At 36.9% G+C, this 16,596-nt stretch overlaps 2 protein-coding genes across 6 annotated transcripts in view; both read right to left on the bottom strand.

Moving 5' to 3' along the window:
• C8H1orf105 (chromosome 8 C1orf105 homolog) overlaps nt 1–2,358 on the bottom strand; it is a 49,321-nt gene extending 46,963 nt beyond the window's left edge. The window contains exon 1 of the mRNA XM_010372600.2: nt 2,140–2,358. Coding sequence (XP_010370902.1) covers nt 2,140–2,160 — 21 coding nt within the window. The 5' untranslated portion in view covers nt 2,161–2,358. The remainder of the gene's footprint in view (nt 1–2,139) is intronic.
• A 2,212-nt stretch (nt 2,359–4,570) lies between these two features.
• Nucleotides 4,571–16,596, bottom strand: part of DNM3 (dynamin 3) — a 572,648-nt gene continuing 560,622 nt past the window's right edge. For 3 of the 5 annotated variants that reach the window (XM_030935982.1, XM_030935983.1, XM_030935985.1), the window contains one exon: nt 4,571–4,756. In XM_030935982.1, the coding sequence (XP_030791842.1) occupies nt 4,720–4,756 (37 nt within the window). In that variant the 3' untranslated portion in view covers nt 4,571–4,719. Of the gene's footprint in view, nt 4,757–14,885; nt 15,063–16,596 lie in introns of those variants that run through there. The other 2 variants (XM_030935986.1, XM_030935987.1) reach the window with 1 other exon arrangement.

The raw sequence follows: 16,596 nt of genomic DNA, 5'->3' as shown, positions 1-16,596 counted from the left end.
CAGAGATGCTGTCTGGGAGTCAGGGCCTGGAGTTGGAAACTTTAGAAATCTACCTGATGTTGTATTCTACTGTGGCTGACCTGGCACCCAAACCACCGAAGTCCTTCCCACCCTTTCCTGCCCTTCCCTAGGCAAAGGAGTTTTTCCTCATGTTCAACACCACCACAGGCCCATGAGGAGTACTGCCGGGATACTGCCAATGTTCACTTAAGGCCCAAGGGCTCTTCTGCCAGAATATGTTGGATGTTGCCAGGAAAGTGACTTACGCTTCAGGGCAGTGGGCTCCTCTCTGGCCCAGAATAGGTCCGGAGATGCCATCCAAGAGACAAGGACTAGAATCAGGGACCCAAAGAGCTGGCTTGGTGCCCTTTCTCACTGTGGCTGAGCTGGTACCTAAGCGCAAGACAGAGTCCCCTTTATTCTTCCCTCTGCTTTTCTCAAGCAGAAGTGGTCTCTCCTCATAGCCATCAGACCTGTGAATGTGCTATGTCACATCTGAAGCCAGTGCATTTCGGAGTCTCACCTGAGGCCCATGGTATGTACTACTTGGCTACTGCTACTGATTTTTCAGGGTCCAAAGGCTCTTTATTCAGCATGTGGTGAAATCTGCCAAGACTGGGTTCTTCCCTTCAAGGCAGTGGGTTCCCTTCTGGCCCAGGGTATATCTAGAAATGTCATCCAAGAGCTAGGGCCTGCAATATGTGCCTCAGGATTTTGCCCCGTACCCTATCCTACTCTGGCTGAACTGGTATCCAAATTGCAAGACAAAGTCCTTTTCACTCTTCCCTCTTCTCTCCTCAAGCAAAGCAAGGAGTCCCTTTTGGAGCCATAAGCTGTGTTGCCTTGGGTTGGGGGAGGGGTGATGTAAGCACTTACTTAGCCATCCTGGCTGGTGTCTTACTAGATCCTGTGATCCCCAGTCCACTGGCTCAGAGCCCAGCACAGCACTAGGACTTGCCTGGGTATTGCAGTTGTTGTGGCCCAGACAGGCTTTCAAGTTTATTTAGGACCTCAGAGCACTTTAGCCCATGGTGGTGGAGGTAGTCAAAATTCAGTTTCTGAAACCTGGGATGGGCGATTCTCCTCTGGCTAGGGGTAGTCTAAATGGTCCCTCCATTGGCAACAGCTAAGTTCTGCCCAGTGTTGGCAGCGCTGAATTCTAGAGTCCCACAATCGCTGTGCCCTCCCTCCAAGTGCACAGATTTTCTCTCCACACTACGTGGCTGCTGCCAGGGGATGGGGGAAGGGTGGTGTCAGCAATTCAAGATTGTCTTTCTTACCTTTTTCAGTACTTCTTTCAGCAATACAAAGTTAAAACCAGGTACTGTGGTCACTTTGTGATCACTGATTTTTGGTTCTTATGAAGGTGCTTTTTTGTTTAGATAGTTGTTAAATTTGGTGTTTGTTCATGGAGAACAATCAGTGGAGGCTTCTGTTTGGCCATCTTGCTCTGCATCCTCCCCAACTTATGATTTTTTAACTTTATCATGGGTTCCTCAGGGTATTGCATGCATTTTTGACTTACAATATTTTCAACCTGTGGTGGTTTATTGAGATGTAACCCTATCATAAGTGCACCTGTACTATGGTAATAGAGACAGCTAGTATATCCCTTTAAATAGGAAACATATAGTGGTACAGTGTCATAAGCTCAATGTAATTTATTCAGATTTAGACCCTAGTAATTATAAAAGTCTATACAAGTTTTTTTTTTTTTTTTTCTTTCTCAGCAATCTTAAATTCCTGTGACTGAATTTCATTGTTTTAAAATGCATTCACAGTTGAAAAGGTTTACCTCTGAATCTCAGGGAACTGCACTAAAGAATCTGGTATCAATTTTCTGAGGATTAAAAAAAAATCATACTTAATGCTGAGTTATATTAAAGATGTTGGCAAGTACAACATTTTTTTCTAACTATAGGATAAAGAGCATTGAAATGTATCATGCTCCAAACCCATTAAAAGTATCTTCACCTGTAACTGAACATCAGATGTTATTATCTTACTTCCTTTTGGCTTTCAACTTCTAGGCTGTCTGTTGAAACACCCCTCAATGTTTATGTGGCCTCCAAGGCATACAAACATTTTCAAGGAAACCCCATAAGGAAAGAATTGGAAGTTTCATTTATTTTTTCCTACCTTTAGTTCTCTTTTTTCCATCTTTCAGATCTTTAGATGTTCTGAGTTTTTGTAGCTGGAGACTGGGGAAACCTAGCTCCCCCAACTGTGGCCGGTGGAAGACTGCTGTGGAGAACCTGAATCCAAAGTGTTTTTGTTAGGAGACAAAGTAAACAGGCCAGTTTAAAGTTTCAATACCAGTGTGCCTCTTTCTCTACCAACACCTGTGTGATTTAGATCCTGAATCATATAATTCCATTCAGAATGAAAAGTTTGGTTTCTGATTGGCTGAAATGAGTTCTAGTATTCCTTTCTTTGTTAGAAGTCAAAGTCACCATGTTCTGGAACATTAGCATGTGTTGGGTAAAGTTGATAACAGGATACTAAAACTCAAATAGCTGCTTCAGTACTGAAGTCAGAACAGTTCTACCTGGAAAAACAACCAAATTTTTCTCGTATTATAGCACTACATTGTAATTGCTTATTTAGCTATTTTGTAAGCTACTTTTATTCTGTTACTTCTCTGGTACTCCCAGGGTCTAGGACATTATCATGAATTCAAGAAACGTTTGATGCATAAATAAAGGAATGAAAATATATAGGGAATATTATGTTTACTAAAGGCACAATAGTTTGGCTTTTCCTGACTCCTGAGTTATGATCAACTCTGAAAAAGGGAGTAATTTTTCAACTCTATTAAACATAGTGGGGTGGAGGTGGGGGTAAGAAGAGTTGGGGAAGGGTACATTATGAAACACAGAAATACTATTTACTAAATACATATTAACAAATCTTAGCATAATTTAATTTTACTCCAGGCTGCTCCCCTATCCTCTTCCCCTACCCTCTTTTTTCTTGCCTGTAGAATGTAAGGAAGGGAACACACTTCTTTGTTAAGGACAACTGAGTAAGGTTGTCATTTCATTCTGTTATGACTGGAGTTTTTCCTTCTCATCGTTCATCAGGTCAATTTAAGTTTTGAACATCTAAACTGTGTAACACTGCATATAAAAATAAGTCCATGTTTAAGACAAAGTAGAAAAGTACCAAACACTTTAAAAAAATGAATTGAAGAAAACCTTGTCTTTGACAACTTCTGTTTTTATTTGGGGAGGCGGTATGAAATCATCTAGGTACATTTTTGTCTATTGGGATGAAGAATGCTATCCAGTAAGAATATTGATTTAAAAATCAAATGCCCGGACTGGAGGGGAAGGAAAGGACAAAAGATTGCATGCTGTGTGCTATTTTGCATCAACTCAATTCCTTTCTGCTATACATGAGCTTCAGTTGATGCCTTGGTCTGGAGCCTTTGAACTTTCTTAGTTACCAGTGATTTTAATGGTGGTCACTGGACCGGGGATACAATTAAAATTATATAACATGTCATATGAAAATTTTAAACCAAGAAACTGATTTTTCATTTTCAAGTGGGGAATTCAGTCCTAAAAAAAAATTGTGGTCCAAAGAAACAGCATTACTAATGAGGACTCTCCCTTTTTACAGTTGAGGGTTCCCGCCTACATCTTCCTAATACCTCCTTTGCCAGGGCTTGCCTAGGTCAGATGAGAAGTAAATAGAACTGATGAATGATTTTTTTGACTCTCTTGTCATGTAGTTTTCTATCGTAATATGATGAAGGGAAGCACATTCAGAACTGATCTCATTTGAGAAGGACTACTTTTAAGTTCTATTTTAGGCCACACAGATTTTCAAAAAATAAAATTCTGAATTCAATCTTAAACCCTTGGGAAGGCTTCCGATCACATATTTGGTGGAATGTACTATATTACCTAAATAATAAACATTTTATTTGGATACATCTTTGGGATGCTTGTTAAAAAATTATAGATTAAACTTTTAGTGTTAGAATTATGATTTGAGGATAGAGGAATAAAAAGTTCCCTTTTCCTTCAAACTTGTATGGATTCCATTTTTCTAGTGTTTTACTGACATCAAGAATAGTCTTTCTTCTCAAGGTGGCAACATGTCCTTGCCTTGTAGTTTTATTCTGAATGATATGGTTTTTCTCCCTTGAATTTGCCATATAGAATTTATGAGGTTTATGTGTTTTAGCTCTACAGTTTCTTCCATGATCTTACATTTTATCTCCTATAAGAGTGTTTAGAAAAACAATAAAAATAGGAAAAAATATTTTGGCGCAATAATAAGTAAACATGGGATTCCTGGAGGTGGATTGGAATTATTTAGTCTTCTGTGTCTTTTCTAGACATCCATAAATTTTCTTTTTCTTTTTATTCTATTGGACAGAAATTTCACTTGAAGGTAGATTATTAGTCTAAAAGACCATCTTAAATCACAATGCTTTAAGAACTTTTGAATTAAGCTGCTTAGAGGAACACATAATATATTCACCTTACCTTGTTTTAGTTGAAACAAATTCTTTTTTAAATTTAGGTCTTCTTTAAAAGAAGAAACAGAACACACTTCATTTTTATATAGAATAAACTTTGTTTTTATTATAGACATGGATGAAAAATAAAAGTTTTTATGTACATACGACATATAGTGCAAATGAAAAGCTTTTAAATACCATGGATAGACATGTTGTTGGAAACAAAAGGAGATGAATGATGGGGGTTAGGATGGTCGTCCTGGAACTGCAGGAGGGGGCCGCCTAGTAAAAACAAAACAAAACAAAATAACAAAAAGAAAGACACAGATGCAGAGGAAGAAAACAATGTTTAAATTATAAAATAAACCCCAATAATAGCATGCACAAATAGCCCACGAAAGTCAAATTCAAATCACACCCCAAAACACGCAGACATGCAAAGGAAATGAAAGGACATCACATGGTTAAGTTAGCAGTTCCCAGGACTTTTCCTGGCTACTAGCAATGTTCTAGGTATGAGCAATTTGAGCTCACTCAAAAAGCTTCTTATTTTGCACCATGGAATGATAAATCCATGCACTCTTATTCAGGAGAACTGGGACTAGTCCCCAAGCCAAATACCTTTATAACTTGCATATTTGATTCTCAATCCTGATTTTGGGACACTCAGTTATTTCCAAAGATTTCAATGAACGTTGTGAAATCTCCATGGGGGAGAGGGAGTTGACGTAGCCAATGGCAGGTGAAATTTTTTTTTTAAGTGAGTTAAATTAGAAGGTGTCAAGGGATCAAATGAGCAATGTAATCACAATGCAGAGAATGCCAGAGGTTGATCTCAGAAAAAAAGGATTTGTAAATAAGAATTTGCTCCAGGTGAGTAGTCCTGGTGTGTAATAGCCTGGATTCAGGCCTAGGGAAACCAGGAGGCTAGGTCTGGTCCATGGCGACCCCAGGATTTTCTAGGATTTCCCTCTGTCTAAGAGCTAGGTATAACCGTAATTCTGATTTATTCTGAAGTGGGCCAAGGGTAAATGAAATCTGGTCTGCCAGATCTTTCTCCATTTCCCTAGGCTGGCTTGCATTTCATCAGACCTATGGATAATGAAATGAGGGTCCAAGTTGTGCTTCATTTGCCATTAGCCTTTCTTGTGTTCAACAGGGAGATGATTTGCAGCTAGAGAAAATACAGTAAACGCTACATTGCAATGAACAGCTTTGTAAGTAGGAAAACAGCAGGCCAAATAAAGCTTTCCCTCTGGTTTCTGGCAGAAGTCTACACTTTAATTTCCCCTTTCTAACCAAACCATTAATGAACTCAACATTATAGCAAGCTATAGAATGGTGAGGTTATCTCAAGACCCTCCTCTCTTTGACTTCTTATCTAGGTGTTCAACAACATACTCACTTCCATCTTATTCTTGTTACACTTCAGTGAGTGGAGCAATGAAGTCTATAAAAAAAAAAAAAAAAAAAAAAATAGAAAAACTTCTTTTTCATTTTCTGTGAGATGTCAGTGGAGCCAAACTGACTGGTCTATTTCTGGGCAGGGGTAAAAAATGATCTTACCTTCCCCAAAGTCCAAAATCAATTTTTCTTCAGTCCAGTTTAAGCTGACTACACTAAAGAGGCCTCCCATCCATTTAAATGATGGAGAACTTGTTATTGGTACCTAACCTTTCAACTTTAGGGCCGGGGCGGGGGCTAGGGGGTCTCCAAGGCTTTAGCTTTAGAGATCCAGGTAATGGGTATCCCTGGTGTTTTCATGAAGAAAGTGTAATTAAATTTCTGTCAAGCTCAATGAGATTTATCACCTGCCCAGAAAACAGAAACTATTTTTGAGTTCTGAAGGGGCTTTAGAACACTTTAATTACCTCAGCAGGGTGGGGAGGTGGGCCATTAAACTGAACAGCAAGTCCACAGTGCTGAAGCGACATTCTGTTAGCATATGCCAAAACACTTTCCTGTTTGAGTTAGTTTGGTGTTCTGATCCAGAAACAGGATCAGAAACTTTATGTCTTGGAATATATTCCACTGACAGCTAGACTGTTTGCTTGAAACATCAGGGTGACATTTATATCCTCAGACAGCTTTTTCTTTTCATCCTTACTTTACTGTATCTACCCTTCCTTTCATTGCTGAAAAAGCATTGTTGATGGTGATACCATTTACTGGGTCAAAATTAGCTCTATTGAAGATATGGGCAGTTGGGGTTTTTGCTCTTTCTTTTGCATAATTTTTATATTACTTATACAGTGCCGAAATGCTTAAAGGCAAGTGATGCAAATATTTGGACTTTTTACATGTAGAGCTACAAAGGTACCTCATACAATTGCCACTCCCATATGAAAGTTGCAGTACTAAATTGGAATACTGAGTTGCTAACAAATTCTTAAGCTCACCATCCTAGTATTCAACATATAAGCAAACTTACCTAATCAAGACTATAATTTTAGGTTATATTTTCTTAAGCATTTTGAAAAATAACTTCAAAGCAGAATGTTTTGGCCAAAACAGGCAAAGGAGATTGGAAAAGCTGTATCTGGAGCGGCGTAATTTATATATAAAACGCTCAATTATTAACAAGAAAGATGAATTACCCACTTTTTTTTGGCTTTATGTCAATGATGCAATCTGGTCTTATGGTGACATTCCTCTGGCAAGATCTCTGAGGAAGTCTTTCTTATAGCTTTCTTCTTTTCTGTTAAAATCTCACAATAAAGGACAGGTGCAGTGGCTCATGCCTGTAATCCCAACACTTTTGGAAGCTGAGGTGGGCGGATTACTTGAGGTCAGGAGTTCGAGACCAGCCTGGCCAACGTGGTGAAATGCCATCTTTACTAAAAATGCAAACATTAGCCGGGCATGGTGGCACGTGCCTGTAATCCTAGCTACTGGTGAGGCTGAGGCATGATAATCACTTGAACTTGGGAGGCGGAGGTTGCAGTGAGCCAAGATCACACCACTGCATTGCAGCCTGGGCAACATAGCAAGACTCTGTCTAAAAAAAAAAAAAAAACAAAAAACAAAAAAAAACAAAACCTTACAAAAAATGCTCTGTTTGCTTTCTTTGCTCATCATTTAGGTAAGTGAATAACCCAGAGCAGTGGGTGAGCCTGAAGGCTCGGGAAAGGGAGGAAAAAAAGGCAATAGGAATAGGTATTCTTCAATATTCTTCTCTGATGATTAATCTTAAATCAACCTGGATCCCTTCCTTCACAATAATATCATGGAAGTAATTTAAAGAATCTCTTTTTTGGAGAGTCAGAGAGAAAAGGAAAGGTATAAAATTATCTGAATCCTACGTAAGTCTGTCATTAAGACTCAATGCATGTATGCCTCTAAACTGCTTTTGTGCCACCTGTTCCAATGTGACTTTCCTCCTTAAGAGTCAGATACTGCTTTGACAAAGTACCAGAGCTCCAGATGAATTACCCTTAGTTGAGAGCTCTTGTTGCTCTTACATTTGGTCTTTTTCTTTTTTAAGAGATGGTGGGGTCCCATTCTGCTCCTCAGGCTGGAGTGCAGTGGCACAATCACAGCTCACTGCAGTCTCAAACTCCTGGGCTCAAGTGATCCTCCTGCCTCAGCCTCCCCGGTAGCTGGAACTACAGGCATGAGCCACCATGTCCAGCTAAATAAACTTTTTTTTTTTTTTTTTTTTTTTTTTTTTTTTTTTTAAGAGATGAGGTCTTGCTGTGTTGCCAATCTGGTCTCAAACTCCTGGGCTGAACTGATCCTCTTGCCTCAGCCTCCTGAGTAGTACATTTGATTTTATCATCCAACTTTTTGTTAGTGAGAGTCTGTACTGAGGAAATCACATTCGATGGCTTTTCCTCTGGCTTAAAGCCACTGAAGCAGTTTCCTAAGGCATGTGCCTCAGGACATCAGTTGTGTAAGATGTTCTATGGTCAAATCAGTCTGAGAAATATGTAAACATTACTCTTTTCTTGGGGAGTCACAATGCAGTCTGATTTTAAGGCTTCTGTGAAGTCTTTCAGTAAAGAAACATTTGATTTTTAGTCATTATTTCTCAAGCATATTTGGCCAAAAAATGCTTGGTGTATGTGTATGTAAAACTTATTAAGATCTCATGGAATGCACTTTGAGAAATTTCGAATTAAGGTTGTAGTTTTAGCCAATATCTCTTGTATGTATTCTAATTATTAGGCTGCCAAAATGTAAAAGAATATTAGTAACAGGTCTGAAAAGTGGCTATGCCAGGTGTGGGTTGTAGTGCTTAGAAGCAAAGTATGAGGTCAATCTAACCCAAATACCAAACACGTTTCTCAATATGAAATTTAAAGGTTCCGTCAGAAAAACAAAAATCTTGGAAACAGATTGAGCATATGTTTACACCATTGCCAGAGCTATTTAAAACACAAATGAAAAATTGTCAAACAGTTACAGTAAGTTTGTTTGTTTTTGGAAATTACCTTTAGAAACTATTCTGAATATATTATTAACATACTTCAAAATCATGCAGTTAAAACAAACAAACAGAACACAAGTACACAGCATGAGTCTCATCCAGAATCTTTCTTCCAGTAAAAAGCTTCCTTTGAAGGTATAGATGTTCCACTCATGGAAGATGTATAGATATGAGAAAGAAATTCCACAGGAAACAGTAAATTAACACAACAATCTGTCCAGTTCATTTTTTCACAATGAGCATGCCCTGATCACAGAAAGAAAATAAACCAGCATCTCTCTCCTCCTATCCCCTTTTGTCTTCTGCATTTAGATGGCACACTCTGGGAATATGTCAATTGATAAGGGACTTGTCATCAAAACTCATTGTAATAGAGAGTCTTTCTCTATTCTCTGGAAACTCAAAATTAGGACAAAGTTGTGTCATTCTTTCATTTTCTGAATACATTCTCTTGAAACTGGACCGGGCGCGGTGACTCACGCCTAAATCCCAGCACTTTGGGAGGCCGAGGTGGGCGGATCATGAGGTCAAGAGATCGAGACCATTCTGGCTAACAAGGTGAAACCCCCCCTCTCTACTAAAAATACAAAAAATTAGCCGGGCGTGGTGGCGGGCGCCTGTAGTCCCAGCTACTGGGAGGCTGAGGCAGGAGAATGGCGTGAACCCGGGAGGCGGAGCTTACAGTGAACTGAGATCGCCCCACTGCACTCCAGCCTAGGCGACAGACCGAGACTCGGCAAATTCTCCTCTATGCCCAGTGAACAAATAACAGAGGCTAATTGTTGGGTCAGACACTCAAATATTTGCTATAAGAAATGCCTGCTGTGGACCTAACATTTGGGCACACCATCTTTCCTCCTTCCACTTCCCAGAATTTTTAAAATAAATGCTTCATTTTCAACAGCAAAATGTCATGGTGCTTCTTGGCAACTGTCACATCATACCCTCCCGCTAAGGTTTGTGTTCTTCAGTCTATTCCAATAATGACATCAAATCAGAAACACAATGTCTCCCACTCTCCTGCCTTTGATTTATCCAATTTGTTCCCTTTAACAATCCCATCTTCCTTCAAGTTAATGACGGAAACACAAAATGCTATCATTCTTTACTTTGTTAACTCTGGGACAGTTTAATCAAAAGAGCTATGAGTATTTAGAAGTCTCAGGTATTACTGAAATGCATAGCCATGATTCAAATATATACAAGAATGAGGAAAAGGGGTCCTTCAAATGTTATAATTTATTTCAGCTTCAGAAATACAGCTTCACATTTTCACAATAGATACATGTGACCTTCAAGAATGATACAGGCTTTGAGATTTTTCTTCAAAAATTCCATTCTAAGAGTCCATATATCAGCATTAAGAAATCCTGAAAGTGCCAAGAAGACAGTGGAAAGTATCCGGCTCATGTTAATTAAAGAATCAACAGAGAAGACCAGATTTTGCTTCTGTATATTCCTTCTTCAAAAAAGCAAAAGAAAAATTTGACCCAAAAAAGGGAAAGTAAAATTAGACAAGCAAGCAAAGCAAAGGCTGTTACATAGGAAATAAAACACAAATCAAGTAATAGTGGTGGAATTACTGGTTGGGGGGAATAATTTGTAACAAACTGGTAGCAGACAAGGCCAGAGGTTACAGTAATTTTTGTCATAATTTTAAAACATTTCACAATGAGCAAAGTTTAAGGAATTCAAGAGTAAAAATTAAAAAGAGATTAATGACTTGAGCTAAGCCATGAGTGAAACTTCCGACCAGAGGTGAGAAGTCTCACCAATATACCAGTATGAACAGGTCTTAAGACAAGCACTCCTCACTGAGTTTCCTCTCTCTTGCTCTCACACATCTACACACTCTTAAATATATACAAAGACACACATACACAAATAGCAGTGCATATATTACATACACTTCAAAAATATTCTTAAAGTTTCACCTACACAGCACCACATAATTTTAAACATACCAATTAGATAGGATGAGTAAGAGTATCTAGAAGACACATTTGAGCTTTTTAGAACGTATAATGAGTGATCTGGTGAACTAATAATCATTTCTCCAAAATCATCTAGATTCATTTACATTAAACTCTGAGCTCACAGCTAGTAGTCTTCTAATTGAAATGATATAAAACTGATGGCTTCAGACTCATACACTATCTTCTTTCATGAGTTCAACAGTTAGAGACCTATTAGGCTTTATTCTTCATTCTGAGGAGATTCCTGTTACTTTCAAATAATTATGCCATTTGCCAAATGAAAAATGTTTACCTGAAAAAGGGGATGACCTACCTTCAAGGTATTAGAGAGCTTCTCCCTTACATTTTCAGCAAATTTACTCAGAAAAATCCACTACTTTAATGTTGCTGTGTCCCTTTATTTTTTTTACTTCTACCACAGAGGAAAAATGACTATGTGTATCAACTTAGCTTTTTAAGATTCAGCTCAGCAACCCAAAAATAATTTATAATTCCAATTAGAGATCTTAAAGATAGGTCTCCAGATTTTACTTGTTCCCCAAAAATATTGTCAAAGGTAATTCCTTCTTAGATAGAAGTGCTGTGGATTCAGATACAAATGTCTATGGACATAACCCTGTTGCCATGGTAATTATGAGCTTTATACCTCTCAAAATGACAACAACCTGGAGTTAGAAAATGTTGTATCCCTCATATATGTTATGAGAAATGAACCATTGTTACCACGTGTTATGGCAGATCATCCAAAGCTATCTGTTGTATTATCACAGTTTAAAAAATATCTGATACTACACATACTAAGTACATGTATACATAGATATTTACAACCATACATATACATATATTTATATATATACACGCAATGCACATACAATCACACTCATGCTTGTGGCATTTTAACGAGTATTTTTAAACCTACCTACTCAAATGGACATAAAATACGCATACTTACAGAAACATATTTACTAGGTCCATATCATATACACAGAGACACATGCATAGAAAATGTGTTTGTACACAGAAAACATCAATGTGTATCACATACTGGTATTAGGTCCCATTTCATATTTGAGAATTATGGCTACGCAGTCTATACTAAAAAGTCACAAAATTAATCTGTGTGACCACTTTTTACTTCTAAGTCCAGAAGGCTTATAGTTACATCACAGGAACTGGTTTCATTAATATACTTTAGAATAAAGTGAGTTTGTATTGGAACAAATAGGAAATTTGCTAATAAACAGACCCTACTCCTCGTCTATGTTATAAAACACAGCTAAAAGCAATATTCAGACGAGTAACCTTGGTAGATGTTTTTTTAGAAATGCAATATACTTGTTCTGAATCAATACTATTTCAATAATCTGTCCATAATTGAGTAAATGGTTATTTTAATTAGTCATTATGCATGCAAGATTTAGCATGTGACAATAAAACTATATTTACCTAGCAAATAAACATTTATAGTTTATTTTCCCAAATCCTAAAAACACTGATTTTTTAAATTATGCTAGACATGATAGAGCTACATCTATTGTGTTTACAATATCAGAGCAATCAGTTAAGAGGAAATTACACAAAAGATTAGAAATGATATGGGAAACAGAAAGCTCATTAAGCTACATTCCCATCTTAAGGCCTGGTGTGCATGCTGCACCTCAACCTATGTACATCCTAGAGTTTCAGACTTCATTCAACATTGGCATCTCCTTTTAGCAGAATACAAACCCTTTGGGAAATGAGATTCATACTAATAATATGACATAGCACTGCAGCAAATTAAAATTCTCCAGTGTCACTGCTGAAATTCTAGGGTAGGCTGGGTTCTATTAGAAATAACTTAGGAGTAAAGAACAAAAATGTACCCACAAAGGTAGACAATTGGGGCAGTGCAACTGTGGGACTATAATCTAAAAGCAAATGCCAAAGATGACAAATGCCATTGTTTATTACCGCCTAAGATCAGTGGAAGGAAAACTGGAAAAAAAAAATCTCCAATTTTTTTTTTTTTGACATGGTTTGTGCTGATCTAAGAACACACCAGTGGTTATTCACAATATTTTCCTTTAACAGAAGGAAAATTTTGAAATACAGCAAAACACAAAACCACATTTAGCACAAAGCCAAACCCTGAAGTATATAATCTGTTAGCTGCCTATTTTAGAGAATTCAAAGGAAGAAGCAAAGGGAATCCTAAAAACAAGAAGTTTTATAAAAATATCTCACTGAAGATTATTTGTTTTACTATGGATGTTTGCTTAACATTTTTTCCATTTAGCTGAGACACTATTTGTAAAATGCAGTATGTATCTCGCACATTGGTTCCATTCACAAAGAGTTAACTTTTTTCCCCCAGTTTGGGGTTTGGGGTGAGATACGAGAGGATTTAGGATTGTGATGTTTTTATACAATCACTTGTAACCTTAAAAGTTGAAATGACCTTTAGGTAAATCTCGTATTTTGTGATTTTTACCAATTATAAATGGGCTAGCTGTAAGCCTTTAGAAGAAGGTCAATACAACACCACTCAACACGGCAAGTTCTCTTTTTAATAATGGTTAAAAGTTTTTACTTTATACTTTATGAGTATCTGCTCTGGGTATAAACTACACAGGAAATGAAAGTTAACATACAAATCATGTTTGCTACTTTCAAAGGGAGACATTTCAGTTGGTGAAACCTGATTTACTTCTGTAGAATATGAAATAGTGTCATGGGACACCCCTACTCAGTGAATACTTGCTCTGCTGTCTGGGAACAGTTAGCACACAAAAATTCCAGTTGGCTTCTGGCTGTTTCCTACATGTGAATCATCTGGTCCTAGGTAGTCCAAAACTTAGCCTCAATACTGAACTATTAACCCCCAGGCTAAACTGTTCTGGTAAATTTTAGAAATCTTAAGAAATTGCAAATTTGCTTTAGATTTCAATGTTTCAATACCCTTTTCTGGAGTGACCTGGATAGGGACTTTGAAATACTACAACTGTAGAAGTGTGAGCTCTGCTCTTATCCCATGTCATCTTCTACTGACTTCATTTCAGGAACCATTCTTTAAATGTGATTATCCTATAGCCTCAAGATTTATTAAGAAAGCCTATAATGGATACAAAGTTACACTGAACCTGTTTCAAAGGCAGGATAAATTTTTACATATCAGGATTACAAATCAGCATGTAAAGATGATTTTTTTTTCTCCAACCAAAATAATAATAGTAAAACTGGAGTTAGTATCAAAGTGTAGTTAGCTATGCCAAAAATTAGAGCAAATAGAAAAGTAAACATTATCCATGTCAGCCTTCAATATAACCCACCATGAGGTTAATATAAGTAAAGAAAAAAATTACATTTTCCCCAACACTTCTAGAGATGTGATATTTTGCTTCTTCCTTGAACTCTGAAACTAATTAGCCAAATTTATTGACTGATTAACAAAAAAAGAAGCTTTTATTCACTGTTGCATATGCTTCTAGCATGAAGCAAAACACATTGGAATGAGGAGAAGCTCTTCAGAGCAAATAGTGCAGACTTTTCCTTTGCAAACTACCTCGTGCTTCTGGAAAAGTTTATTCTTAAGGAGTCCTAATTTAAAAAAATCACTTCCTAGCAGTCTTATGACATAAAAAGGAAGAAAAGAGGAGCTAAATAGGCAATTATGGAGTAGGTAGTAGCATTCAAGGTAGACAACAGAATTACTCTCATCCTAAACAGAATGTGGGAAAAGAAATATGTATGGCTTAGGTCTAAGCCCACTATCTCATATTTGAATAATTATATTTAATGAGCTACCTGGTAGATAGCCTAGAAAACTTGTCCAAAGCAATTTCAAATATATGCCTTGGTAGGCAAATGATCCCCAAAGTATAGGGCTGCTATACAAACCTACCTTGGTCAGCACAACATATAAAGCCGCTAAAGGTCAGCAGTTTTCGAGTCAAACCCCAAAGATTTGACGTACCATGAGCAATGAAGGTGAGTGATGAACGCATTAGTAAAACTGGTTACTTGCCTACTGATGTCCACACATGCGACTACTCATGATTTACTGCAATGGTTATCAAATATGTTGCTTTCGCATAATTCATTAGTGATTAATTGCCATGCCAGACACTTCATTTAGTCTAACAGGGAGGATTCTAGTGGGCGGATTATAGTGGGACGAGTTGGTGATGGGGGTGGTCTCCGGCTAGAAAGAGAGAAAGAGAAAGGTAAAGAAACAAGTAGAATATCTAGTAGAACATTGTTCCAAGGACACTGAGAAAGAGCCATTACACACATGCTCATGCACATACAGGCCAGCAGAAGTGGTTACGATCTGTAATGATTTTAACATTGTCACCTTTCATTTATCTAGTAGTTTTAATGAAAATTACGTATTTTTTCATATGCAAATCTTTCTCAAAACTGAAGTCATTCCTTCCAATACTAATAAGAAATATGAAACTATTTGAAACCCATCTGAAACATACTGCACATATCTCAGCCAATATAATATAATAATTACATAGAATGAACTCAGGAACGAATAAAGTATATTGTTTCAGACAATGATGGTTTTTGAATTTTTATTTCTCACATATAATTTTCCTCTTTTTTTCTTTCTTTCAGGATATTAATTATCACTTCTCATTGCCTTTATAACTTTCTCCAGTTTGTTCTATATTATACTTGTAATTTGCAGAGCACTAAAAATCAGAAAAGCAAGGCTTTAGAGTTCTCTGTAGCAAGTGTAAATAGGCTTAGTGTGAGTGCCTGTTTAAATTGCAGGAGCTCTAGTTCCTATTTTGGGTCTTAAAGATTTTAGTATTAGTAATAGTAGTATTACCCACTTTCTAGTTGGCAGTGATGTTTCTGGTAGCTGAGTTTACTGAGCAAACATACTTGAGATAATGAAATATTACTGTATTTGAGAGTCTCAACATTACTAAGTAATATTATTTATTACTTATTATTATATTATTTATTCCTCAAGCTTCTACATTTATTTACTCAATATATTAATAAGTTTTTTAGTGTATTTGTGTACTTGACTTCATATATGGTATCTTGGGTAGTCATTTTATACCCCCACAAATTTGACAAAGTCTGTAAATTGAAATGTTTCTTTTTGATAAAACTCTGCAACTGATTTTTTCAGAAAGACTCCTTCTGGAATTATAGTCATAAAATTTTCTTCTGTATTAGAAACTCTAAATTGATCAAATTGAATGTACTTTCTCAGGTATGAAGAAGTAAAGTTAGAAAAATATATGAAAGCAATTATGAAATGTTGATGAAAAATCATGGAACTATAAAATTAAATTACACGGTCAAGGAAAAATCAAAGCAGAAGAGATATTGTTGATTAATGGTGAAAACATTAACTATTTAGGCACAAACTCATAGATATTAGTAGAGTTCCTTTTACCTCATGCACTTGAAAAATGTTTAAGAGGCTTTAAAGGAAATCTTTCTTTAGGGAGGGGCAAAGCACTGGAATTACAGGTGTGAGCCATGGTACCCAGCCTTTTCATTTAAAATGGCCATATATGTTTAACTTATATCCTGAATCTTGAATCTGCATAATTTTCGTCTTTGATATGAAGTTTCTGAAGGCCACAGGTCACACCCACTTAACTTGTTTCATACATGTAATTACATTCTCAATGTCATTTTGGTCATCTTCTGAGACTACTAATTAATCATTCAGGACTTACTTCAGTGAAGTCTTCTCTGACCTG

The sequence above is a fragment of the Rhinopithecus roxellana genome, chromosome 8 (assembly GCF_007565055.1).
Source record: "Rhinopithecus roxellana isolate Shanxi Qingling chromosome 8, ASM756505v1, whole genome shotgun sequence".
NCBI lineage: Eukaryota > Metazoa > Chordata > Mammalia > Primates > Cercopithecidae > Rhinopithecus > Rhinopithecus roxellana.
The sequence above is the reverse complement of the archived record's forward strand: the minus strand, read 5'-3'. Positions and strand labels throughout refer to the sequence as shown.